Raw genomic sequence first — 26,533 nt, forward strand, 5'->3', positions numbered from 1 at the left:
GAATAGCCGAGGCAGCAGAAAGGCCAGGTGCATAATTGTGCAACAGAACAACGAGGACAAGCTCAAGATATAGTTAGAAGCGTACGCATATTACCCTATAATTCCTAAACTCAATTTTGGGATTATTACCGCAGTGAATATATCCAGTCAATTTACACAGCGAAAGAAACAAATGTGATCAGATAGTCTAACTGTGAGCCTACTGTGAGCTCCCGAGTTTGCGCTCCCAGAACCCGGGCACACTACTCGAAAAGCTACCTACCCTATTGATTCCGTTTTTTAGGGACAAGGAATGTATCCTTCCTAGGCTACAACAACACAATATAATGAATAATGTCATGATTTTTTTCAAGTAAGTACAACACTCTAGGTTCGCAAAGCAAATAAAGTTGAATGAATACTCAATGTGTTTGTGTGTGTGTGTCAGTTCAATAAAGTAAATTCAATAAAGTTGAATGAATAGTCAGTGTGTGTGTGTGTGTGTGCGCGTGGGGGGGGGGCTCCTAACAACACTGGTTGTGACACACTTCAGTATTGTTTTATTTTAATTGCAAATTCAGCATGAATCTTTCTGAATTTGAAATAAGTGGGTAACTTTGATTAAATAACACTGGAAAGAATGTGTTGTCTCTCACTGCGTTATCGGGGTACAGAAAACAAACACATTTTGGTTGCCAGACACACACACACTCACACACACACCAGAGAGCAGGTTGATGCTCATTGTCAGCACAACTCACACATATTTTTCCCATGTAGTCTGACTGAATAGGCTCCATGTTAGGTGTGCTAGGCTACCACAGTCGGAATTCATGAATAGCCTATTACTGTATGGAAAGCATAGGCCTATCATTGTCAACACCATAATCTCTAGATATTTCCAGTTTGCATCTTATTTGTTCGGTACCCCATATTCTCAAATTTTCTCAGGTCATGATAAATGGATAAATCCAGCGTTATTATAGCGTTTTCGTTTAGTGTCTTGGCTACCTAGGCTACTCTGTCCAAGCCGCTCTTTTATCATGAATATTTTACTGTAGCCGCAGCGCTTTGAGTAGCGGAGCGAGGCTTCCGCTAGTGGCAGAAAACGTCACAGATTTTTCAACAACAAAAAAATCAACAAGAGCATCATTGCTTCACTGTGCCGCCCATTCCATTCCAACAATTGACCCAACCACATATCGCCTACATCCCTGATTTCGCCTCATACCATTGCCCGGTGTTCCTCGTATTTGTAAAGAAAAAGGCAACCCCACATTTCCACAATGGCAAGTAATGAAGACAAATCGGCGGCGAAAGAGGATGAGAATGCTGGAAGCTGGAAAGATTCTATCTTCAACCCAAGGACCGGAGAGTTTTGTGGGCGCACAGCGAAGAGCTGGGGTAAGAAAACCTGGACCGGGGCTGGGGCATAGCCCACTGTCGAAAACCATTTTTATGTTATTTGTATTAATATAATTGCAAGCTATTCGATTTGGATGTGCATATTGTCACAGCCTAATACCGGATAGTAATACTATATTATATTCACCCATTCATTCATAGTCTCTATCATTGCGAGGCAGTGGTGGCCTGATAGTGTGACAATGAATCTATTTCTGTCTTGTTGGTTTTGAAGCATCATATTGTCAGCCTCATGATGTGTGTGTGCGCGCGCATACGTGTGTGCATGGTGCGTGTGTGTGACACTTTGTACATTTCAGCACTGATTAGCTCAAGACAGATGAATGAGACTAGCGCACCTTTAAGCATAATAATTAGAAACCAAAATCAGTGTATTTCCATTGAGACCACAAATAGACATATAGTCTACAAATCAAATACACGGTTTATGATATATAAGGTGAGCTATACCTTGTCTAGGCATTCTTCGGTAACCCCCCAAATTGGAATTATAAACTATATGCAAATTATATTCATTCAGATTAGATCATACATTAAATGAATGTGCCCTTTTCACAACAATTTGATCAGAAATCATCAATATCTGCCCTGTAGTGTATGTACTACATCAGTAGAATGCAAAAAAAAAAAAATCTGCAGTGTGTGCTTGTGTGTGTGCACGTGTATGTGCATGTGAATCCTCTGGAACAGACCAATTTATGGCTAACAACCAGCTAGCATGATTATGTGAAGACCTTGATGTTAAAACCTTCACTGGTGTTACTAGTGAGATACACCATTGACACACACAGATAATATGAAAGTATTCACATTTATGGAATATATATCATCAATTTATAGCAGTAATCTATGGTTACTTTGAAGATGGTGAGCAAGCTCAGCAAAATCTATGCGAGCTAACAGCTAGCATTAAGACCCTGTGTGGTGCTGCGCAGTGGGATGCTCCTCTCCTCTCTCACTCTGTCCCAACATCTCCTCCCTCTATTGGCTGCATGGCTTCCCACATTAGCATGCTTGTCAAGGTCAAATGGGTTTCCCCCTTGATCAAGATGCAGGTGCATGATGGGAATGTGTTGGAGGAGCGTGGAGGGAGGGGGAGGTAGGACAGGGCAGGCAAATATTTTGGAATCCTCCATTCTCTGCTGGCTATATGAGATGTGTAGGCTGTAGGCCTGTAGTGTGTGGTCAACAACCTGATTGTCTGTTTGCATGGTAGTCCCAGTTCTTATGTTATAGCCCATGTCGTTCAATGGATTCATATGAATTGCTTACATCCATTGTAACATATGGTCTCTTACAATAGACATTAATATGCATTAACATGCAGTTATGCAGGATTTGAATTATGTACCAATTCTTGGGGATGGGCTGGATCGAAATACACTGAGTATACCAAGCATTAGGACTACTATACCCTGTTCAAAGGCACGACATCTTTTGTCTTGCCGATGTAAAAGCCATCTCTTCTATCTCCTCCTCTGACGAAGAGGTAGAACAAGGATCGGACCAAAATGCAACGTGATGATTCATGATATATTTTAATGAAGGAAAACCTATACATGCAGAAACTACAAAATTTACTAAATGAAATAATGAAAACCGAAACAGCCTATCTGGTGAAATACAAAACACTAAGACAGGAACAAATCACCCACAAACACACAGTGAAACCCAGGCTACCTAAATATGGTTCCCAATCAGAGACAACGAGAATCACCTGACTCTGATTGAGAACCTCAGGCAGCCATAGACTATGCTAGACACCCCTACTCAGCCACAATCCCAATACCTACTAAAACCCCCAATACCACAACACAACACAAAATAACCCCATGTCACACCCTGGCCTGACCAAATGATATATAAACACAAAATACTAAGACCAGGGCGTGACAGCCCATCACCCTCTGAATGGCACACATACACAATCCATGTCTCAATTGTCTCAAGGCTTAAAAATCCTTCCTTAACCTGTCTCCTCCCCCTCATCTACACAGATTGAAGTGGATTTAACAGGTGACATCAATAAGGAATCATAGTTTTCCCCTGGATTCACCTGGTCTATCTATGTCATGGGAAGATGTTTTGTATAGTCAGTGTATATTTCTAAAGCTTATGGGTTGCCCAATGCCCAGCACCTAGCACCCATGGGCAGCCCTGTCATTTGATGAGGCTTCAGACATGGACCTCTCAGTCAAAATGCTAGGCTCTTCTGTCATCTTTGATCATTCTGCCTATCATCATAAGAAAACAAAATGCTCAACAAAAAGTTGAGGCTGGAAATTGGTCCTCATCTCTCCTTTCCTACTTATCCAGTTATTTACATGGAAAGCGGTCCTTATTGAAACGCCTACATTTACATGGATGAATTATCTAAATACACATTGATACGCTACTATGGCAGAGGCAGTTCACCAAACGACCCTTGTCTGATCAGGTGTGTAGACCTAGCGTTTAGCTCGGAGGGCTAACATTGTCTGGAATCGTGCTAATCACTCTCTCTCTCGATCAATCTCTCTCGATTGATCTCTCGCTTTCTCTCTACAGGCCTCATTCTCCTGTTCTACCTGGTGTTCTATGCGTTCCTGGCTGGGATGTTCGTCCTCACCATTTGGGTCATGCTGCTGACACTGGATGACTATGTGCCAAAGTACCGCGACCGGGTGCCACACCCAGGTGAGTAGCACCACAGGGAGATGATTTATTCAATCAATCAACCAACCAACCGAATAAATCAACCAATCAGTCAATTGGGTCAGATCGGCAGATTATTTATTATTGGGATTTTATTTGCGTACAAGGTCATTCTGAGGGAAAACGGAACTGAAATATCCAAGAATTGTTGTATTTTGTTGATTTTGAGCACACGCTTTGTCGGTTAGGACAGGTAGTTAGCATTTTTCAAGCCTGAGAATCCTGTGGACTACGATTGGTCAATATTGCCCAGCACTATACAGCCACTGTTGAATGATGAGATGTCTGGTTTGAACTCTAATAGTAATGGCCAAACTCTTTATATACTGTCTGTTTGGCAACACTTTATTTAAAGGCTACCTATATAAGGATGAATGTGTTATGTATGGGTTATGAAAGTGTTATGTATGGGTTATGAATGTGTCATGTATGGGTTATGAATGTGTTATGAATCCCTAATGTAGGTATCCTTTAAATTAAGGGTTACTGTTTGTTTCTGGGTTTACTACACAACATTGGTGACCCTGATTTGTCAGTAGATTTAACTATGTTTTACCAGGTATTTTTGATGAAGGTAGTCGTGATCTCATACTCTACTCTCTCTGTTTCTTAGGGTTGGTCATCCGGCCCAAGCAATTGGACATGTTGTTTAACAGATCTCAACCTCTCCAGTTTGCCCAGTATGTCCAGACCTTAGAGTCTTTCCTGCAACGTGAGTATGGTTTTTGTTGTCTCCTTGCCAAATCTGTGCCCTTTTCTCTCTCTCTAACTTGCCTTCTTTTTCTCTCTCTCTCTCTCTCTCTCTCTTTTCTCTCTTTATTTCTCTCTTTGTACTTTTCAATCATGCTTTATAGGCATGTCTATGAAATATAATGTTGCGTTATGGGTCGTTCCAAAAAATGAGTGCCTTTTGTGCCCCTTTGACATTTTAAGTAGCACTTGTGCACACATTTTGAAAACTTAATAAACTTAATCAATTCAATAATATGAATAAAGACGATAAAGTGCCCAAATGGAGCATTTTGACATCCTCTAGGAAGATTTTAACCCACTTAACCCCAACATTTCTTCAACTTTTCACCATCATTGTAAAGCCTTAATTATTTTGTTGCTTTGACAAAGTCATTTCTGAAGATTATTATTTCTTTAATGTGATTAGGGATTAATTTCAAGGACAAAAACAACAATCTTTCCCTCATTTTACGGTCTTCCCTGTTACGTGACCTGACCTCACATTTTAATATGGTGAAACTATTCCTTTTAAAATATTTTTTTCAAAAGAAACATTAAACATTAAAATAGTCAAACCGTTGTGTAAAAGCAGCTGGTTACTGTTGCCATAGATAGACACAGGCTCTAAATGTTTTCACAATTAACTTTTTTTTGTTACGCTTGCATTCAATTGCCCATCCCGCACAACAAGCTCCTGAATATTTCCACACTATGAGGTTGGAATGATACTGTGAAATTGATGATGATAATGCCCTTTTTTGTGTAAGATCTGTTTGAAAAGACTGCCTGAAATGACTGTTTTAGCGGAATGGAGTGGACATCACCAGACGGTAAATTAGTTCATAAACTCACCAAAAAAGAAACATCCCTTTTTCCGGTTATTGAAATGTAACATCCAATAAAAATCTTGCCTGATCATTCAAAATTCACCAGACCTCCAAGGGAGGTGTGACATTGATGTGATTTTGGAGCTATGGCAACACGAGACTAATAGACCAATAATAAAAAGTCATACAAGTCTGTCATTATCGTTTTTTTCTCAGATTACAATGACACGGAGCAGGAGAGGAATGTGGCGTGCGCGGCCGGGGGCTACTTTGAGCAGGAGGGCGAGGTGGGCGAGCAGAGGAAGGTTTGTCAGTTCAAGAGGAGCGATCTGAGCCTCTGCTCCGGCCTGTCCGACTCCACGTTCGGTTACACCGAGGGGAGACCCTGTGTCCTCCTCAAAATGAATAGGGTACCTCCTCCTTTCCCTCTTCTCTTTGGATACATATGTGTCCCAATTCTCTTTCTTTCCAAAGTGTGTACTCGCACACTCCCCGTCATCTAAAAACATTGGATTGGTTTAAGCATTGGCTTCTACCACTTTTCAATCCATGACAGGGAAGTGCACATTTTGGGAAAATGGTAGATAATTGGGATGAAGCCAATACTCACCAGATGCATGTCATTGACTTGAATAAACTCGGCTCCTGATGAAGTGCACATTGGATAAGTGCAGACCCAATTAAATCCAGGGCAGTGCTGTGTAGTTCACCAGTCCCAATTCAAATACACATTCACAAGAGCCTTGCATGTATCAGTAGACGACATTAGCCAATAGTGGATTTCTCTCCTCCTCAATCTAGTTATTTCCATTTGCTTCTCTTTGTTACCATTCTCTACTATTAAGTTTTGCTGTCCTTTTCACCCTCTCTTATATATGTTTCTATCCCATTGGATTACTCAGAGTAGACCACATTGATGGTAATGATTTAAATCAGCCGATTGTGTGACGTCGGCTCTCTGATTCGTTGATTGGTTAATTGGTGTTCCATTCACAGATCATTGGGCTGAAGCCGCGTGGAGATCCCTATGTCAACTGCACAGCAAAGGTAAATGTCATCATGATCTCAGTATGTGTGTTTTTGTCTGTGTTTGAAGATCGTCATATACTCTGGTTACCTTTATATCATTTTTGTTATTTATTGTTTATGTTGATATTTGTGTCTTCTTTTTTCCTGATTTGGTATGATTTTGTTTTTCTGCATTGTTCCAGTTGAAGGTTTAGGGTAAGCTTAGCGATGTGGAAGTGTATATGTTTATACAGTATGCAAGTTACTACCTCGTGGAAATAACTTGCATTGTACTAGCAACTTACAGGGTTGTTTTGTTGTCTCCCCCCTTTTTAAGTGCTCTATTGTGTTATCTGCTTGATTTTCGAGTTGCTTTTGCTTCTTGTGGTCCTGTTTGATGCAGCATACCAACATTTATAATAGGAACCTTTTAGAACCTACCAGTGTTATTATACAAACGGGCCATTGACTCTGACCTCTCATGGACCCCAGAAAGAGTAGGCGTTGCTTAATGTAAAAGCGAATGGTTTTACATTACAGTGAACGCAGCTTTCGGAATATATCAAAATCTTAGATAATATATTATTCTTACATACTCATATGAACTTGTGTAGATCTGAAAAAGATTTGATAGGTGTGCGCAATATGGCAAAATTGACACACAACATAGAGGGATATTAAGCGGAGGAGAAAGTAAGCCGGTCCGGTACAGAGTAGGGCAAATTAAATAGTGCAGGTACAGCGTACTGGTTAAATACGAGCCTATCACAATAATGAATACAAAGATGACACGAAAACTGTAGGTTATTACACAATAATTTATCATTACCACTTGTCAGCCACACTCCAAAATGTCCTGTGGTTCGACATGAACACTAACATTTTGCGAAAGCAGAGATGACTGGCCAGGACCGAGATGCGCACAGACAGCAGTTGGACGCATCAATCAATTCTGGCTTCAAGTGTGCCTAATGTAATGACAATTGTTGAACGTGATTAGCCAACCCGTTTCAGTGTTTTAATAGATGCTGGATTTTTTTAGGCAAGTGGATGAACATGTAGCCTACTTAAAAAAAAAAAATTGTTAGACAATCAGATGAAAACATCATGACTGGTTGTCTTCTTGCCCCATTAAAATGTAAATACATTTTGACAGTTAAATGACATGTCTGTACTATTAGGCTCATTAAAAAAATGTGTGCATGCGCTACATAGGAGGTCCCATACCGGAATAAATAAATCTACTTTCACAGCTGCCTTTTATCTACTGATGCAAGAATTTGGAAGACCATTGGATGGACCTATGGTTCATTGAGCTGTTCTATCCAACCCTTTCAGATCTATATGAAGTCCCAACAGTAGACATGGGATAGGCTATACATACTCTTGCTCTTCTATCATTTTTTCTGTGTTGACTATTATTCTTTCTCTTCCTCCTTTGCCTCTTCAGAGGGACACCCCCATACAGATGCAGTACTTCCCTAGTGAGGGGCGGTTCGATAAAATGTATTTCCCTTACTACGGCAATAAGCTTCATGTAAGTTTGGGTGAAAGGTCAAGGTTTATCCATTTTTGTCTTGTCGTACTGGTTGGTGCTATATCGGAAAGCATTATTATACAATGATGCAAGAATTTGAAAGACCGTTGGATGAGCAACAACAGTCTTTGTTGGTCAATTATCATTTTTCCCTTCCACTCCTTTGCCCCTCTTTTCTTCACCACCCTGTGGCACTCTTACTGTGTCTCACCCTCCCTCTTTTTGGTCCTTCCTTCCACCTCTCTTTATCTCTCTCTCCCTCCCCACCTCTCTACCCCCCCATTCTCTGTCTGTAGGAGAGGTATGTGCAGCCCCTGGTTGCGGTTAAGCTGTTGCTGAACAAGGACGACTACAACACAGAGCTGACCATCGAATGCCGGATCGAAGGATCTGACTTGCGCAACAACGACGATCGAGACAAGTTCCTGGGCCGTGTCACCTTCCGAATCACAGTCAAAGAGTAGGGAGTAGCGAGGAGGAGGATAGTGTGGAGAAATGTGGTTCTGACCTTCCCCGGACGATTCCTATTAGAATAAAAATGGGCCTAATTCCAAACCAATCCCTCCACCGTTGCTCCATATCCTAGGCGAGGGACATTTTAATCTGGTATTATTCATACTGCCTCGGTAGTTCCTTGATTGGCCAGATAGCCTACTCATCTGGTGTTACAGGTTAGTCTCTGGTTAGGTGTGAGAGGGAAAGCTTAAAAAACAGCAGTGCTGTGAACCCCGAAACCTGGATTTGAATAACTTCTTTTTAGGTTCTTGTTGACGCGATCTTGTATTTCTGATCGTGTTGGATATGTGTAAGCATAGCAAGAGTGCTAGATGGAGCAATTATCATATAATAGAGGATACCATTCCTTTTAGATCTACAGTACATCACACCCAAAACGGGCCTAGAATAGTGCCTAGTGGTAGGGGGTGAGAGATCGGTTTGGGATTGGATCAAAGAAGGATAGGGCAGTGATGTCATCCATTTTTAATTACTGTATCTCCTGGAAAAAACGGTAATCCTGCCAAATTCAATGGAACATCTAGTTGCCTTGTTTGCTTCTATGTTTACTATAATGTGGCATCATCTTTTTCCTATCCTTCATTATCTCATTCTAGCAGGAGTCTTTCACGATTTACCAACCTAACGGCCATCATTCCCTTCTATTAGTCGGCTTTTGTTGTCTGACCCAGTGCTCTAGTGTTGATCTAGGAGCTTATTTTCTATTCCCAAATGGTTTAGATTGGAGATTAAATGTGGTAAACTGAACCTAGATCCTTGCTTATTGCCATGGGTTGGATCAACAGTCAGGAGTTAGCCTCAATCTGTATTTCACTTTCATTCATCCACTGCCAATACAATCATGTTTACAGTTGACCCTCTCACCAACAATTATTCCTGAAAATCACATAGGGACAACTAAATCATAAGGTCAAAGACAGTTAAACACTGTCAAACTGAGATGACCTCAACAATTAAATGTCTTTGAGAACCCTTTTCCTCTTGGGACCACATTTTGAACTTTGTCATATTATAATAGGGAACTGTAGATAAGTATGTGTGGTGTGGTCTGAACACAACCCGGTCTTGTCCCGGCTGCATGTCTATGTGTCTGTTTACTTTACCCCTATACCTCGCCACTGTAACAGCCATTGTTTGGTGAGCGTTCGGATGCAAAATGGCTGCTGTGCAACGCCCAGGTGGGTGCTATACATTGATGGAGGATGAGGGGAGTTATCCTACCACACATACACACACACACCACATCACTTACGCACTCACACACCACCCCAACACAATGTAAAGCGCTTGGAGACCTGTGAGAAAGCGCTGTGTAAATGCAATCCATTGTATCTATGTACTGTATATCCTTGTATGTATATGTACCTATCTTTGGGTCTGAATGCTTGTCTGTTTGTCTATATATTCTCTCTCCTACTCTCTACCGTCTGTGTCTGTCTTTCTCAATGTATATATTTAATGGATTCACACTCTATTTTTTTCTGTCACAGAACACAATGTCTGAGCACTGTAAAGAAATTATTTAAAGAAATATTTACAGGATATGATCATATTCAAAGCTATGTTTATACAGTCTGAAATGGAACCTACATCTTGAAAGAACAACTTCATATGCAGGATGCCTTAAGACCTGTGCAACAATTATGGATTAAAAGGTGATTTGGGAGGAGGAAAAATCAAACCTGTGGTCCTCTTAAGTGTGGCTATTTATTGATTGTCCAGGTGCAAGTAACATGTGATATTCTACTTTTACCACAAGAGGTCAGCAGCATTAAGACAGAAATCGGTCGACTGAAGATTCCTTCCTTGCTTGCTGGAAGGAATCTTGCGATGGTGCTACCCAGTGGTGATATTTAGCAGAGTAGTAACCTAATGGTTTGCTCTCATGCGATAATTGTGTTTAATCACCCATTTTCATGAGTAGTAGATCGTATGCATCAGCTTCAATTAAAGGATCTTGGTTGGCAATTAGATAATTACTTTGATTACCATAAGTCATTTACCTTAAGCATACTGTGATATAGAGGAATACATTAATTGAAGGGGCTTGCTTGCCGAGAGAAGTATAATGTTTCTTGCTTGCTATTGATTCCAGTCATCGTGACACTGTTTGTAAGGATATTGGAGCAAACTAATATGTTCAGAACCTTACACATAAACCAGCACTTGCTAGCTTTATTGGCTACATGTTTAGCCAAGGTATTACACTACTTGTATAGTAGGCCTATTTTCAAAGGCTGATGCAGGAATGTGACTACAACATAGACCATCAGGAAAAATAGGATATTGGTTTGGGGATAAGTACATTTCAATCTTGGAGGATAATGTCATGATCAGAAAAGCTTGAATTTCTATTGAATCAGGAAAATCCCTGCGACAGGCAATGGCGATACAATGTTGAACTCTAGGATCCAACAGTTTGAGGCACTGTCTTTCACCATCAATAACTGTCAATACCTGAGTCCCGCTTCTTAAAAGATAATCTCTCTGCTTTTAGCTCTAGTAGCTTCTTCTACCTTTGTCACTCGCTTAACGGTCCTTAAGCCCCGCCCTTGGAATATCGTCTCTGCAGTAAGGGAGCGAAATGCCACACTGGGGTAAATGTCAGGGATGTCCCCTCCACCCATTCTGTTTCACTCAAAAACGAATAAAAAGCACACAGTTTTCTCTTCATACATCTTTTGCTCTGCTTCCTCTCCCACTCTTTCGTTCCTTTTCCATGTCTCTTTCACCCTGTGCTTACTCCCCTCCAGTAGTCTATTGATTTGGTCACCTAAACAAATCCCAGGGTTGAGCTCTATTTTCCCCACCTATCCTTTTCAGTAGCTAAATGCCATTTTGTAATGCATCTATTTTGGGGCTCCCGAGTGGTGCACCTCAGTGCTAGAGGTGTCACTACAGACCCTGGTTCGATTCCAAGCTCTATCACAACCGGCGTTGATTAGGAGTACCATAGGGCGGTGCACAAGTTGTCCAGCATCGTCCGGGTTAGGGTTGACCACCGCAGGTAGTAAGAAAAAACACAAACTGTAAAATACATATCTTTTTTTTATTCAAATAATTCAAAATTCAAGCAAGTCCCTGATAAATGTCTGACATTCCTACAGTAGCATATGTAATGTTTTCTCTCATATTATATTTACAAGTATATTTATATTCAGAGTATAATTAACATATTTACTGTAAAAACATAATACTGGTCAAGATCTGGAAAGTTTGTCAATTTAAAGTTATATGAAATAAGTCTTGAGACAAGACAAAAGGGAAATGTGATTTTTTTTTTGTTAAAGGTTTTGAAGGCTAGCTGGCTAACTAGATTCTAACTTGAGATTTGTACATATATCTCGAACTTCAGACAAATCACATCGATGGAAGCAATTTTCTAGTTAAAGGTGCACACACATATCTCAGGGAGGAAGAAAGCCCTAAAAATTCACATTTTGGGGGGGGCTGGTACAAGAACACAACTCCTCTAAATGTTCAACTTTCGAATATAGAGTCCAACGGCCTTTTCTCTACATTCCTCTCTCCTGACAAACCAGGGCATAGAACCTTCCCAAACACAAGAGTTGAGCATTCTTCCAGTTCTGACTAGCACCTAATCTGTGGATTTCTCCCCTCTCAGTGCATAAATATACATATTTATATTCATATACAACACCGTTTTAAAATAAAACTAGATGCTGGACTGTGAAGTCCACCTGCTTGGAAATGTAGTGATTGACTTCACTGGGTTTAAAGGTGAAGAGTCACTGTAGGTAAGTAAATGTTACCTCCACCACATTTAATTTGAAATCATTTCTGTTGGTAGAAATCATAATTTATTTGCTTTTGATTGCTTCCAGGTGAAATTTGTAATATAGGTGAAGTGTCCCAAAAAAGTTATCACCTCTGCCTTTAGAGAGGCAAAAGGAATGTAGGAGGGTGGGGGGAGCGAGAAAAAAAACATAGCTGTATCAAATTAAATTAATGCACCACAATCAAGAACGAGATCCCAACCATATTCCTGAACTAATTCATTCAGCATATCGTGCTCCATTGTGGCCAATGCCTAGGTTTGAGGGCTAGCACTGCTGTCTGCATATGCTAATCTTTCTGGTGCAGGTTGTATGTAACCAGAGGCCTGTATTTATCCATTAATCATATAATGTTTTTGTATTTTACTCTTTTACTCTTACTCCATGTTGACCAGGGGGGCACTACTACATCATGTGAAACATCTGGGAGTAGCTGCAATCTGAAGAGACAATACCAATCTTGGTAAAGCCACATTTGGCTACTAAAATCAATGGCAACCAACCCGTTCCAGGGAAGGATACCTCATCTCTCTCTCTCCTGCTGCTCTCCTCCCTTGTAAAATAATTTGTGTGTGTAATTTTTTGTTGTAGTTTTACAGAACATGAGCGAATCAGTTGATGTGTCGGTGACACACTTGTGTATATATGTGCCAACTTTGGTTGCTCACAGCAGTGTGCACGTGCCAGACTTTCCCTCGTCGTCACCCCCCCCAGCGGACTCTTTCCTGTTGGGGTCATTGAGCTCGTCAAACAGTCCCGTTTCTATCATCTCCTGTTGCCATGGAATGGCTACGGCTCCCGTGCCAATCTCCTTGAAGAACTTCTCATCGTTGGCATCGAACACAATGCCCTTGATCTCAGAGAACTCAGCAATGTCGCCAGTGTCCTTGGCGTACACCACGTTGGGCTTGGGCACCCAAGGGGGGTCGATCAGACCAGCCTCCAGACGAGGGAAGTTGATGGCCTTGAACCACTCGTGTTTTCGGGGATCCTCGCCGCCTCCCCTGTAGAGGACAGAATTTTGACACCTCCGCATTAGGATCATACTGGCAGGTCAAGGCTAAATAGGTTTACGACACAGTTGACTAGTTGTTTTCAGAGTGCTTTGGATAGTCTTGATTCTGCCTTGATCAATTGTAATGTAGGTAGATGACTAATAACAGAGTTGAAAATCTGTTGTATCAGCATGCTAGCATATTTGCCATCAACAGGGTTGGGGTCAATTCCATTTAAATTCCTGTAAATTCAGGAAGTACACTGACATTCCAATTCAATAAGGATCACTTGGAACTGGAAATTGAATGGAATTGAAAAGGAATGGCCAACCCTTGCCATCAAGCTAGCCAGACAGCCAAAACGCTATTATCCCAGCAATGGTGAGCTACCTGACTTGAAAGGGCTGTTTCTTCATAAATGACAACATCAGTAGGAAATAGAGAATTGTTATTATTGCAAATATTAGTCGTAGCCTGGACGGACCGATGCTCTTACTTGCAGCCCAGGCGTTCATCAGTCTTCTTCTTAAGGAACTCCTGGATGATGGCCTTTGTGGGCGCATCAAAGTTCTTGTGCTCCCATGGGGGTTCATCATTGATGATGCGACGCTGCACCTCCTCCTTCTCCACCTTCTGCTTCCCGGATTCGGGACCCTTGAAAGGGGTGTAGGCGGCCACCATCTCGTAGATGCTGCAGCCCAGGGCCCACCAGTCCACGGACGTCCTATAGGGAACATCCTGTAGGATCTCAGGGGCCATGTATGCTCCGGTTCCAGCCTGGGACGGGGTAGGGGAGGTAGGAGAGAGATTCAGGAGTAGGGTAGAAAGATGAAGGAGACAATAAGAGGACAACTCATCATTGTACAGTATGTTTGAAATATATACATTTTAGTTTTAGTTTGGCACATTTTCTATACACACAGACAGACAGAAACACACTCACACATCTATATGGATAACCATGCACAATCATAGCATTAAATCAAATCAAATCAAATTTATTTATATAGCCCTTCGTACATCAGCTGATATCTCAAAGTGCTGTACAGAAACCCAGCCTAAAACCCCAAACAGCAAGCAATGCAGGTGTAGAAGCACGGTGGCTAGGAAAAACTCCCTAGAAAGGCCAAAACCTAGGAAGAAACCTAGAGAGGAACCAGGCTATGTGGGGTGGCCAGTCCTCTTCTGGCTGTGCCGGGTGGAGATTATAACAGAACATGGCCAAGATGTTCAAATGTTCATAAATGACCAGCATGGTCGAATAATAATAAGGCAGAACAGTTGAAACTGGAGCAGCAGCACAGTCAGGTGGAAGTTGAAACTAGAGCAGCAGCATGGCCAGGTGGACTGGGGACAGCAAGGAGTCATCATGTCAGGTAGTCCTGGGGCATGGTCCTAGGGCTCAGGTCAGTTGAAACTGGAACAGCAGCAATACAAATGTGAGTAGTAATACATCCTGTTGAGAATGATCAAACCTGTGGTTTTGTACTGTGGAGCAGGGATTATCAACTAGATTCAGCCGCGGGGCGATTTTGTCTTGACTAAAACGTAATAATTTCAAACCTTGCGTTGTATATGATCACATGTATCTCTCTATTATGCGTGGGAATACTTGGGAACAGATTTCCAAAATTAAAATCACTTGGAGCTCATTTCCTGATGTTTTTACAGTCTTTTATGGCCAACAATGAACATAAAATAAAATACATATTATTTATTTAGTTTTGCTTAGAAAACTTGGGGGGGATAAATTTGCCCTACAGGCCACCAGTTGGGGAACCATGCTGTAGAGGATGATACCTTCAAAGTGTGCTTGCTACCACAGCCCTATAAATTAGATCTTTAGCATGATTTCAAGGGCTTCTCCCCTTGTCTGACTGGTATCAGATATCTATTAGATTTTATCCTGCATGAGTTTAAGCAGGCCTGCTTGCCAGGTTTCTCCTTGTACACTTATTTAAGAGGAATGGACTTGCCACTCCCATTCTTAAGTTGACTATTGACCCGGGGCTTAAACGCTAAGCACGTTGAAAGCACCTCTCCAAAACATGGATTGCATTGGATTTTTCATTTCATCAGCTATGGAATACTCCCTGTGATTGGTCAAATCAAAGCCCTCCAAACACCTGATTGGTCCAGCCTTGACTCAGTGAGGACATTGGCCAAACAGCTGGGGAAAACTTTGTCCTCTAATTCCTTGACTTTTTTGGTAGATCCAAGGGCAATGGACAAGGGAGAGATCACCTTGCTTACTCCATTGAGTACCTTGGGTATTCTGCATGACCTTTTCAACTTTTATTGTAGTAAAATCTAAATCTAAATCACTTCAAAACTGCCCAACAATATGGATATGTATGCTTTTACATGAAACCCCACAGGCAAAGTTATTTTATTGGGCTCACTAATACATAGTCAAGAAATAACAACACTACACATACATTCTTTAATGTATGGTTTACCTGATTTGACCAGTCTGATCAGGGAACAGATTTGTGTAATGCCTGCTAAGTAAGAGGCTTAAAAGGCCAAAGCCAGCCAAGCCTTTGGGGGGTTAGCCACAGCTCCCTGGTCTGCCAATGAGGACCAGAGAAGATCACTGGATAATGAGCTTACTGGGCTTCTATAGAGCCTGCAACTTACTCTTTGCCACTATTGACCTGCAGAGATGCCCCAATCTGTAAAACTCAATAATGAATAATTTTTACAGTACAGCTAATGGTAGTCTGGTTCACATGATTGATACACGTACACACATCATCTTAGGAACTAGCACAGGAAAAAGTCTTCCACATATGCACTTTTCATCAAGTATCAGTTAAACACCCAGGGACCAACACAATTATAACAATTAACACAATTAGCCTTGTCTACTCTGAATCACCTAGACAACTTTGCAGTATTTAGTTTTTTAAGTGTTATTCTTTACATTATTAGCCCAGAATGTTTTTGTGTTATTACATACAACCGGGAATAACTTTTGGATATCAGAGCGACGGTAACTCACCAGCATTACCAACATTACGACCAGGAATACGACTTTCCCGAATTGGATCCTTTGTCCAGGGCCGTTGAACTGATTAGGGAGGTAGCCTAGTGGTTAGAGCGTTGGACTAGTAACAGAAAGATCGAATCCCCGAGCTGACAAGGTCAAATCTGTCGCTCTGCCCCTGAACCAGGCAGTGAACCAACTGTTCACTGCCCGTCATTGAAAATAAGAATTTGTTCTTAACTGACTTGCCTAGTTAAATAAAGGTCAAATAAAAAACGTAACATTCCAGAGGCTGATCCAAAACACTGCAGGTGGAGAAGAGGTATTCGGAGTGGACTTCTAGTCCGACTAAGGAGGCACACACACCACCCACCACTTCCGAGTATATCACTCACTAATTTTCAGTCTCTGGATAATAAACTTGACAAGCTCAGGGCGAGGATTTCCTTCCAGAGAGACATCAGGTATTGTAAACATACTCTGTTTCATGGAAACATGGCTCTATAGGGATATACTGTCTGAGTCCATACAGCCAGTTGGGTTCTCAGTTCATCACGCAGACAGGAATAAATATCTCTCCTGGAAGAAGAAGGGCAGGGGTGAGTTTTTCATGATTAACTACTCATGGTGTGATTGTGATTACATACAGGAACTTAAGTCCTTTTGTTCACCCAACATAGAGTACCTCACAATCAAATGCCAACTGTATTACCTCCCAAGAGAATGATCTTTGGTTACAGTCACAGCTGTGTATATTCCCCTTCAAGCCGATACCACGATGACCCTTAAAGAACTTAACTGGACTTTATGCAAACTGGAAACCACATATTCTGAGACCACGTGTATTGTAGCTGGAGATTTTAACAAATACAATTTGTAGAAAACGCTACTGAAGTTCTATCAACACATTGACTGTAGTACTCTCGCTGCTAAAACACTTGACCACTGCTACTCCAACTTACGGGATACCTACAAGGCCCTCCCCCGACCTGCATTTGGCAAATCTGATCACAGCTACATTTTTCTCCTCCCTTCCTATAGGCAGAAACTCAAGCAGGAAGTACCCGTGCTAAGGACTATTCAACAATGGTCTGACCAATCGGAATCCACACTTCAAGATTGTTTTGATCACACGGACTGGGATTTGTTCCGGTTAGCCTCTATGAATAACATGAACGAATACACTGATATGGTGACTGAGTTTATCAGGAAGTGTATAGAATATGATGTACCCACTGTGACTATTAAAACCTACCCTAACAAGAAATAAAACCTACCCTAACATCTGTGGATAGATGGCAGCATTCACACAAAACTGAAAGCGCAAACCACCACATTTAACTATGGCAAGGTGACTGGGAATATGGCCGAATACAAACAGTGTAGTTATTAATTCCGCAAGACAATCAAACAGGCAAATGTCAGTATAGAGACAAAGTGGAGTCGCAATTCAATGGCTCAGACACGAGACGTACGTGGCACGGACTACAAAGGGAATACCAGCCATGTCGTGGACACCGACGTCTTGCTTCCAGACAAGCTAAACACCTTCTTTGCTCGCTTTGAGGATAACACAGTGCCCCGATGCAGCCCGCTATCAAGGACTGTGGGTTCTCCTTCTCCGTGGATGACGTGAGTAAGACATTTATGAATGTTAACCCTCGCAAGGCTGCTGACATCCCTAGTCGCGTCCTCAGAGCATGCACAGACCAGCTGGCTGGAGTGTTTACCAACATATTCAACCTCTCCCTATCCCAGTCTGCATCCCCCACATGCTTCAAGATGTCCACCATTGTTCCTGTACCCAAGAAAGCAAAGGTAACTGAACTAAATGACTATTGCCCCATAGCACTCACTTCTGTCATCATGAAGTGCTTTGAGAGACTAGTCAAGCATCAAATCACCTCTACCTTAACTGCCACCCTAAACCCACTTCAATTTGCTTACCGCCCCAATTTGCTTACCGCCACAACAACCACCCGAGCCACTGCCTGTTCACCCCGCTGTTATCCAGTAGGTGAGGTCAGTACAGGTGCATCAAAGCTGGGACTAAGAGACTCTCAGGCCATCAGACTGTTAAATAGCCATCAGTAGCACCTTAGAGGCTGCTTCCCTGTATAGACTTGAAATCCCTGGCCACTTAAATAACGTAACACTAGTCACTTTAATAATGTGTAAATATCTTGCATTACTCATCTCATATGTATTCTATTCTATTCTAATGTATCTTTGTCTATGCTGCTCCGACATTGCTCATCCAAATATTTATTTATTCTTAATTCCATTCTTTTACTTTATATTTGTGTGTATTGTGTGTATTATTGTGAAATTGTTATATGTTATTTGTTAGATATTACTGCGTTATTTAAGTGGAGCTAGAAAAATAAGCATTTTGCTACACCTCAATAACATCTGCTAAACACGTGTATGTGACCAATAATATTTGACTTGATTTGATTTGAGGAGATGCTTCTAAACTATCTGTTTTTTTGTTCTTTGTCTTGCAAACTCCTGTACTGTGTCTTTGATTGGTCAGATTTTTGAATCCTGGTTTGTTGGAAAGACAGACATGTTCCATAGACCATTCTACATTCTCAATAGGCTACATAAGTATAGCCTATCTTTAAATAGCACAAAGGTGCTGTACACAAGTTTAGGCAGTAAACTGTACACAAATGATCCCAGAATCTCTTTTTCACTGTTGAGATCAGTGTTTGTTGCAAGAGGACACCCCTTGACATATTCCCTACCCAAACCAACCAAACCCCCAACTTGACTTTCAACGCAGTCACTCAGCCCCAAAAATGTTCATCCTATAAGCCCAGCAAAGGCTGGGCTATAATAACCACTAGGGATCAAATGGATTATATAATGAAGGCAGTCTCCTCTTGGACAGATCCTTAACGATCCAGTAAGCCCTCTCCAGATTTACAGCAAATGCTTTAGAGACAGAGAGAGGGTTCAGATAGAATATAAATTAGGTCAAAAGTCACTAACCCTAACCCTGGCAGGACCCCATTTCCAGGGAAAACATATTTAGCCCCATCATCTAATAGCTCATCCTAGGCAGGTATAAAAATTGTCAAAAGCTCCAGCCATCCAGGTCATAGACTGTTCTCTCTGCTACTGCATGGCAAGCGGTACTGGTGCACCAAGTCTGGAACTAAAAGGACCCTGAACAGCTTCTACCCCTAAGCCATAAGACTGCTAAATAGTTAACCAAATACACTATATATACAAAAGTATGTGGACACCTTAAAATGTGTGAATTTGGCTATTTCATCCACACCGTTGCTGACAGGTATATAAAAATCGACCACACAGCCATGCAGTCTCCATATACAAACATTGTTAGTAGATTGGCCTTACTGAAGAGCCCAGTGACTTTCAACGTGGCACCGTCAAAGGATAGCACCTTTCCAGCAAGTCAGTTTGTCAAATTTCTGCCCTGCTAGAGCTGCCAAGGTTAACTGTAAGTGCTGTTACTGTAAAGTGGAAATGTCTAGGAGCAACAACGGCTCGGCCGCGAAGTGGTAGGCCCCACAAGCTCACAGAACGGGAACACTGAGTGCTGAAGCGCCCAGCGCGTAAAAAACGTCTGTCCTCGGTTGCAACACTCATTACCAAGTTCCAAACTGCAACATCAGCACAAGAACTGTTAGTCGGGAGCTTCATGAAATGGGTTTGCATGGCCGACTAGCCGCACACAGGTCAAGGACTACCATATGCAATGCCAAGTGTCGGCTGGAGTGCTGTAATGCTCACCGCCATTGGATTCTGGATTCTGGAAAGGCATTCTCTGGAGTGATGAAACATTTCATGGTTCGGACTAGGGAAATCTTAACGCTACAGCATACAATGACATTCTAGACAATTTTGTGCCCTTTCCTGATTCAGCATGACAATGCCCTCGTGCACAAAGTGAGGTCCATACAGAAATGTTTTTTTCAAGATCGGTGTGGAAGAACTTGATAGGCCTTAACAGAGCCCTGACCTCAACCCCATCAAACACCTTTTGGATGAATTGGAACGCTGAGCCAGGCCTAATCACCCAACATCAGTGCCTGACCTCACTAATGCTCTTGTGGCTTGTGGCTGAAATGGAAGCAAGTCCCCACAGCAATGTTCCAACATCTAGTGGAAAGCCTTCCCAGAAGAGTGAAGGCTGTTATAGCAGCAAAGGGGGGACCAACTCCATATTAATGCCCAGGATTTTGGAATGAGATGTTTGACAAGCACATATGTCCACATACTTTTGGTCATGTAGTGTAGCTACCTGGATTATCTGCATAGACCTTTATTGCACTCTTGCACTCTTTTCAGATACACTGCTGCTACTGTCTATGATCAATCCTGTTGCCTAGTCACTTTATCCCAACCTATACACTGAGTGTACAAAATATTATGGACATCTTCCTAATATTGAGTTGCACCCCCCCACCCCCATTTCCCCTCAGAACAGCTCCAATTTATCGAGGCACATATTCTACAAGGTGTTGAAAGCGTTCCACAGGGATGCGGGCCCATGTTGACTCCAATGCTTCCCACAGTTGTGTCAAGTTGGCTGGATGTCTTTCGGGTGGTGGACCATTCTTGATACATTCAGGAAACTGTTGAGTGTGAAAATCCCAGAAGTGTTGCAGTTCTTGACACAAACCGGTGCACCTGGCATTGACAATTCATGAGAAGTCCCTTGCAAATACATTAGAAGCTACAGACATGTGAACCATTGAAATTGTCACACTATGTTGAAAAGGTCATTTTTCTGCAAGCTTGCTGTCAGATCGCAATCATAAAGGAACCTTTCACGTCTTCAACTCTCTGTCTTATTGCCTTCATTGTCATGACATTCTCATAATCTCTTCATTCTCCACCATCCCTACTGCTACCGACTTTTGATAGTTTCTCATTGTCATAGTAAACTACAAGTTCTTAAAAAAAAACAACTTCAAAAGGCTTACCTTCTGGGAGATGGTCTTTCCGGCGGGCAGCTCCACGGCCAAACCCAGATCAGAGAGTCGGCACTGGCCAAAGCTGTCCAGCAGCACGTTCTCTGGCTTCATGTCACGGTATATGATATCCATTTCATGCAGATGAAGGATGCCTGTGCAGATCTGTGCTGTGTAGTAGATGATACGTGGCATCTCAATACCCTTGGTCTTCTCACTGACGTAATAGATGTGGTACCTGAGGTCACCGCCGTTCATCAGAGTCATGACAAGGCACAGGTGGGTCTTGGTGTCGTAGGCGTAGGCCAGGTTGACAAGGAACAGGCTGTTGACCTTTTCCAGGATCTGCTTCTCCAGCAGGGCCATCTTCTCACCATGTTTCTTCTTCAGGCGTTTCTTGCACAGCTTCTTGGAGGCGTACATCTGGCCTGTGTTTTTCACCTGTACGGCACATACCTGGACAGAGGGAGGCCATGGGTTAAGAGGACTCCTGAATACCTCAGCAAAGCTCCCTAACGGTTGTATAAATGGCGCCTCATGACACTAAGCTTTGATACTGCCCCTATGCTCTAACAAGGAGACATTTGGTTTTTATTGACAATTCTCATCTTTTGAAACAACTCAATAATGATACAACCTTGAAAGTATGCATGGAAGAGTAAGGTGTGATGAAACGGATAAAAAAATGAAGACCTGTGGGTCAACTTTTAGAGAGAGAGATTAGTTCTTTGCAAAGACAAACTGAGGTGCTACCTGAGGTGTATTTTGTACTAATAGACACTGTGCATCAGTGAAACTATGGGAAAGACTACATAGGATTAATCATTTATTTTGTGCATAGTTCTTGTGTGCATTTTCCTGTTGTCACAAAGGTTTTACATATTCAATAAATAGATAATATTGCAGATACATATTACTGACACATTTTGCACATGTTGCCAAGACATGCTGCTACTGTATTGGTTTCTACATGCTTACCTCTCCGAAACCTCCCTTGCCCAGAGTTCTGAACTCATAGAAGGTTTTATCACTGATGGGCTGCTTCTCGTACTCCTTCCACTGCAGAAATTTGTCAAAGAAGGGGCTAGTTTGGTAATCCGTGAAGGGTTTGTCTTTCAGAAACTCCCGTGTGGCTTCCTTCACCTTAACATTGATCACTTCATCAAAGTCATTGTCCGTCACTGCCTTGCACTTGTCGGCTACCTCCGCAGTGAGGTAGGTCAGGAAGTTCTTGGAGGCGTCCTTGCAGAACTTGTTTATCATGTTTGTCCTCTGCTTGTCCTTGTCAGCGCCTTCCGCCAGATCCCAGTCATTCAGCTCATCCAGGAACTCAGCGGCATTGATGTACTCTGGGGTAGCAGCCAGGAACTGCCGGAAAAACTTCTTGCCGATCGGCTGCCTCTCGCAGAGCGACTCAAAGTTCTTATCCACAGTTTCCCTGATGGCGACACACATCTCGGCCTTAGGTAGTGACAGACTTCGACGACGCTTTTTCATCTCCTTGTCGTCGCCACCCTGGGCTTTCAGGTAGGCCGTGTTGGCCACAAGGTTATCCAATCCCCCCATGTCACACATCTTGGCGGCTTTGTCGATCTGTCCCACCTACGCGACTGGGTTCTTCAGCGGTTCCTTAGGATCCCTTGCTCGGTGCAGTGTGTTTCTGAGTGTGCGTGTCTGTGTGAGTGTGCGTGTCTGTGTGAGTGTGCGACTCACTCCAAAGCCAGGGTGTGAATGAGCGACTACACCACAAGTACCTGCAGACCTAAGACACACTGACACACCCAGTAATTACTCATTCAGAATTAAATACCTGGGAGGGATTTTGACTTAAGGATATTTGTGTGGTCTATTCGTAGATGCTGGTCACGGAAAGGGAAACATAAGAAGGTTCTCTCCTAAGAGGCTTTATGGCTCTCTATATTTGGCCCGTTGTCGACCTGTGACTTGCGGGGCCCATTGAGTTCTGTTGACTAAAAACTAAGGGCGAGATGATGTGAAGAAAGGAAGAAGATCTGTCTGCACACACTCATACACACAAACAACACACATACTCACTCAAACATCCCTCATCCACATGCCATTTTGTTTTCAACAAACCAACATTTATTGAAAACAATAGAGGGATCAAGAGTTGTAAGTAGAGTAAACAATGGCCTTGCAAAGAACCAGGTCAACAAAGGTAGCTCTCTTGACTTTTTCGCTCTCTGTCTCCCAATATCAGCAGTTCACTTCAGAGAGCTTACTCGTAATCTGATTGCCTCTCCTTCCTCCCCACCGTGCTCTCTCTCTCTCACGCACACACACACTGAACTCAGAGCACAGAGACACATTGTTAACCGCATGGGATAACTTGTTCTTCATTTGAGCTAACATACAGAAACATACAATTATTTGCATATTTTTCTTAAAACTCCTCACATAGTTTAAAACATTCTAAATGTTATATTTATCTCATAATATAGCTATAATTTCCCACATATACCCTTACAATGAATATGACAGTTTATCCTCTTATGAAAATTTGAAAGTAAATGTTAAACCTTGAGCACTCTACCTCCCAGGGCTCCTCTGGTCTCAGCCATGTGAGGCTTAATGGGGGATATCAGATCGGCAACAGATCAGAACGATTCATATCGTTTGGGAATGATTGGATATTTTTACTGTGGAGCCAGTACAGATTGATCTCCTAATGATTCCTGTTTGCTGTGTCAATGTCACTTAAATACAGTGAACCACGTGGACATGATATTGATGCTCATACAGGCATTTTGCCAAACCAAGTATCAAATACACTACATGACCAAAATAATGTAGACACCTGCTCGTTTAACCTCTCATTCCAGAATCATGGGCATTAATATGGAGTCCCCTCTATGCTGCCATAACAGCCTCCACTCTTCTGGGGAGGCTTTCCACTAGATGCTGGAACATTGCTGATGGGGCTTGCTTCAATTCATTCACTAGAGCATTAGTGAGGTCAGGCACTGATGTTGAGCAATTAGGCCTGTTTCACAGTCGGCGTTCCAATTCATCCCAAAGGTGTTCGATGGGGTTGAGGTCTGGGCTCTGTGCAGCCCAGTCAAGTTTTCCACCAACCAACCATTTCTGTTTGGACCTTGCTTTCGCCACAGGGGAATTATCATGCTGAAATAGGAAAGGGCCTTCCCCGAACCGTTGCCACAAAGTTGGAAGCACAGAATAATCTAGAATGTCATTGTATGCTGTAGCTTTAAGATTTCCCTTCACTGGAATTAAGGGGCCTAGCCCGAACCATGACAAACATCCCCAGACCATTATTCCTCTTCCACCAAACTTTACAGTTGACACTATGCATTGAGGCAGGTAGAGTTCTCCTGGCATCCGCCAAAACCCAGATTTGTCCATCAGACTACCAGATGCTGAAGTGTGATTCATCACTCCAGAGAAAGCGTTTTCACTGCTCCAGAGTCCAATGGTCGGCAAGCTTTACACCACTCCAGCCGCATGGCATTGCCCATGGTGGTCTTAGGCTTGTGTACGGCTGGTTGGCCATGGAACCCACTTCATGAAGCTCCCGACGAGCAGTTCTTGTGCTGACGTTGCTTCCGGAAGTGATCCAGTTATAAAAGATTCCTGTTGAAGTAATTGGACTTTCTGCTTATGTCCTGAAAGAAGAGGACATTGTTGTGTAATGAGTTGTGTACTTTTTAGTTGTTTGACATAGTAGTGCAAGGATAAGGGACATTGTTAATAATGAACATTTAGGCCTATTTAGCCATTCAAAGGAGAAGAATATTACTGCGACAATGTTGCAGACTACTTCTATTATTTAGTCCCCTCATACAGACTGCATCAACACAGTAATAGGTGTCATTCTTTATTTTTGTTTGTTTGTTATTGTGATATGAGATAAATGCTGTAAGACTGCTTGGTTGTATTGCTATGTTTTCATTGGCTGTCTTCAAGTTAGGCTACACGTGCACGTGAGGTAGGATACAGTAGCCTATTCTGTGAACTGTGAAATTGTGCCTGTTGTGTTGTTGCCTAAAACTGACAATATATGTTCATTATTTTAAAGCAGTGCTGTCTTTTCATTACTGCTGCCTTGGGGTAGGGGGTCTAACCTGTCTTAGGTATTGGGATGTATTGCAGGTGGATGCTCCATGATATTAACCACATAATATGAAGGGCTGTATACAGTTAGTTATTTTTAACTGTTCACCCTATACTATTAGGAAAGGTGCCACTACTCCTAAATACTGTGGTGAGGTTAAATGTTTTGGGCAACAGGGACACAGCTCTGTTTGTCTGAGAAAAACCCTACAAGAAAAGGTATTTCCTACCTATTACATGTGGTCGTTTCAGGTTGTGTATTCATTGTTGTTTATGTATTGCCTTGGAATCAACTCAAAATCCAATGTTAGTCCATTATAGCTTGTTAACTGGCTTACAGAAGCAAAATAACAAAATGTAGACCTATCCCATCTTTGCTAAATACAGCGCATTCGGGAAAGTATTCAGACCGCTTGACTTTTTCCATATTTACATAAGTATTCAGACCCTTTGCTATGAGACTAGAAATTGAGCTCAGGTGCATCCTGTTTCCATTGATCATCCTTGAGGTGTTTCTACAACTTGATTGGAGTCCACCTGTGGTAAATTCAATGGATTGGACATGATTTGAAAAGGCACACACCTGTCTATAGAAGGTCCCACAGTTGACCATGCATGTCAGAGACAGGAAGATGGCGGAAGTGGATGCTGAGTTTGAATTAAGCAGCGCGTCAAGTACATTTTGTGAAGAATGTTCTGAATGGACAACATTATTATTGAAAACTGGAACAAAAGGAAATAGTCTAAAATTGGAGTGCAGGATACGTGTGTAAATAATAATGAATCGCTTCTTGTTGGGATGCTGGTTTGAGGTGTCGAAAATGGTGAAGTATGCGCTTGGAAAAGTGGAGTCTGTCCGAGTGACCAGGAGTGGTCTTATTTTGATTAATTGTATTTCTGAAGAGCAGAGGAAGATTGCAGTGGGCCTTAAAAGAATCCGGACAACAGAAGTTTTGTGTTTTGAACTTACGTAATAGAGCACCCATCAAAGGA

General features: G+C 42.1%; 2 protein-coding genes across 2 annotated transcripts; one reads left to right on the top strand and one right to left on the bottom strand.

The window, feature by feature from the left end:
- Positions 1-1,089: 1,089 nt before the first annotated feature.
- LOC112260242 (sodium/potassium-transporting ATPase subunit beta-3) lies at positions 1,090-10,399 on the top strand. Its single transcript, XM_024435180.2, has 7 exons — positions 1,090-1,383; positions 3,952-4,080; positions 4,712-4,810; positions 5,874-6,067; positions 6,654-6,704; positions 8,116-8,202; positions 8,499-10,399. Exons 1-7 carry the CDS (start codon positions 1,266-1,268, stop codon positions 8,664-8,666), a joined length of 846 nt encoding a protein of 281 aa, XP_024290948.1. The 5' UTR covers positions 1,090-1,265; the 3' UTR covers positions 8,667-10,399.
- A 1,349-nt stretch (positions 10,400-11,748) lies between these two features.
- On the bottom strand, positions 11,749-23,203 carry LOC112260240 (rhodopsin kinase grk7a-like). Its single transcript, XM_024435179.2, has 4 exons — positions 22,427-23,203; positions 21,461-21,904; positions 14,007-14,287; positions 11,749-13,519 (listed from the first exon to the last, which is right to left on the bottom strand). Exons 1-4 carry the CDS (start codon positions 23,021-23,023, stop codon positions 13,180-13,182), a joined length of 1,662 nt encoding a protein of 553 aa, XP_024290947.1. The 5' UTR covers positions 23,024-23,203; the 3' UTR covers positions 11,749-13,179.
- Between the last annotated feature and the right edge of the window lie 3,330 nt (positions 23,204-26,533).

Source organism: Oncorhynchus tshawytscha, linkage group LG10 (assembly GCF_018296145.1).
Source record: "Oncorhynchus tshawytscha isolate Ot180627B linkage group LG10, Otsh_v2.0, whole genome shotgun sequence".
NCBI classification, from domain to species: domain Eukaryota; kingdom Metazoa; phylum Chordata; class Actinopteri; order Salmoniformes; family Salmonidae; genus Oncorhynchus; species Oncorhynchus tshawytscha.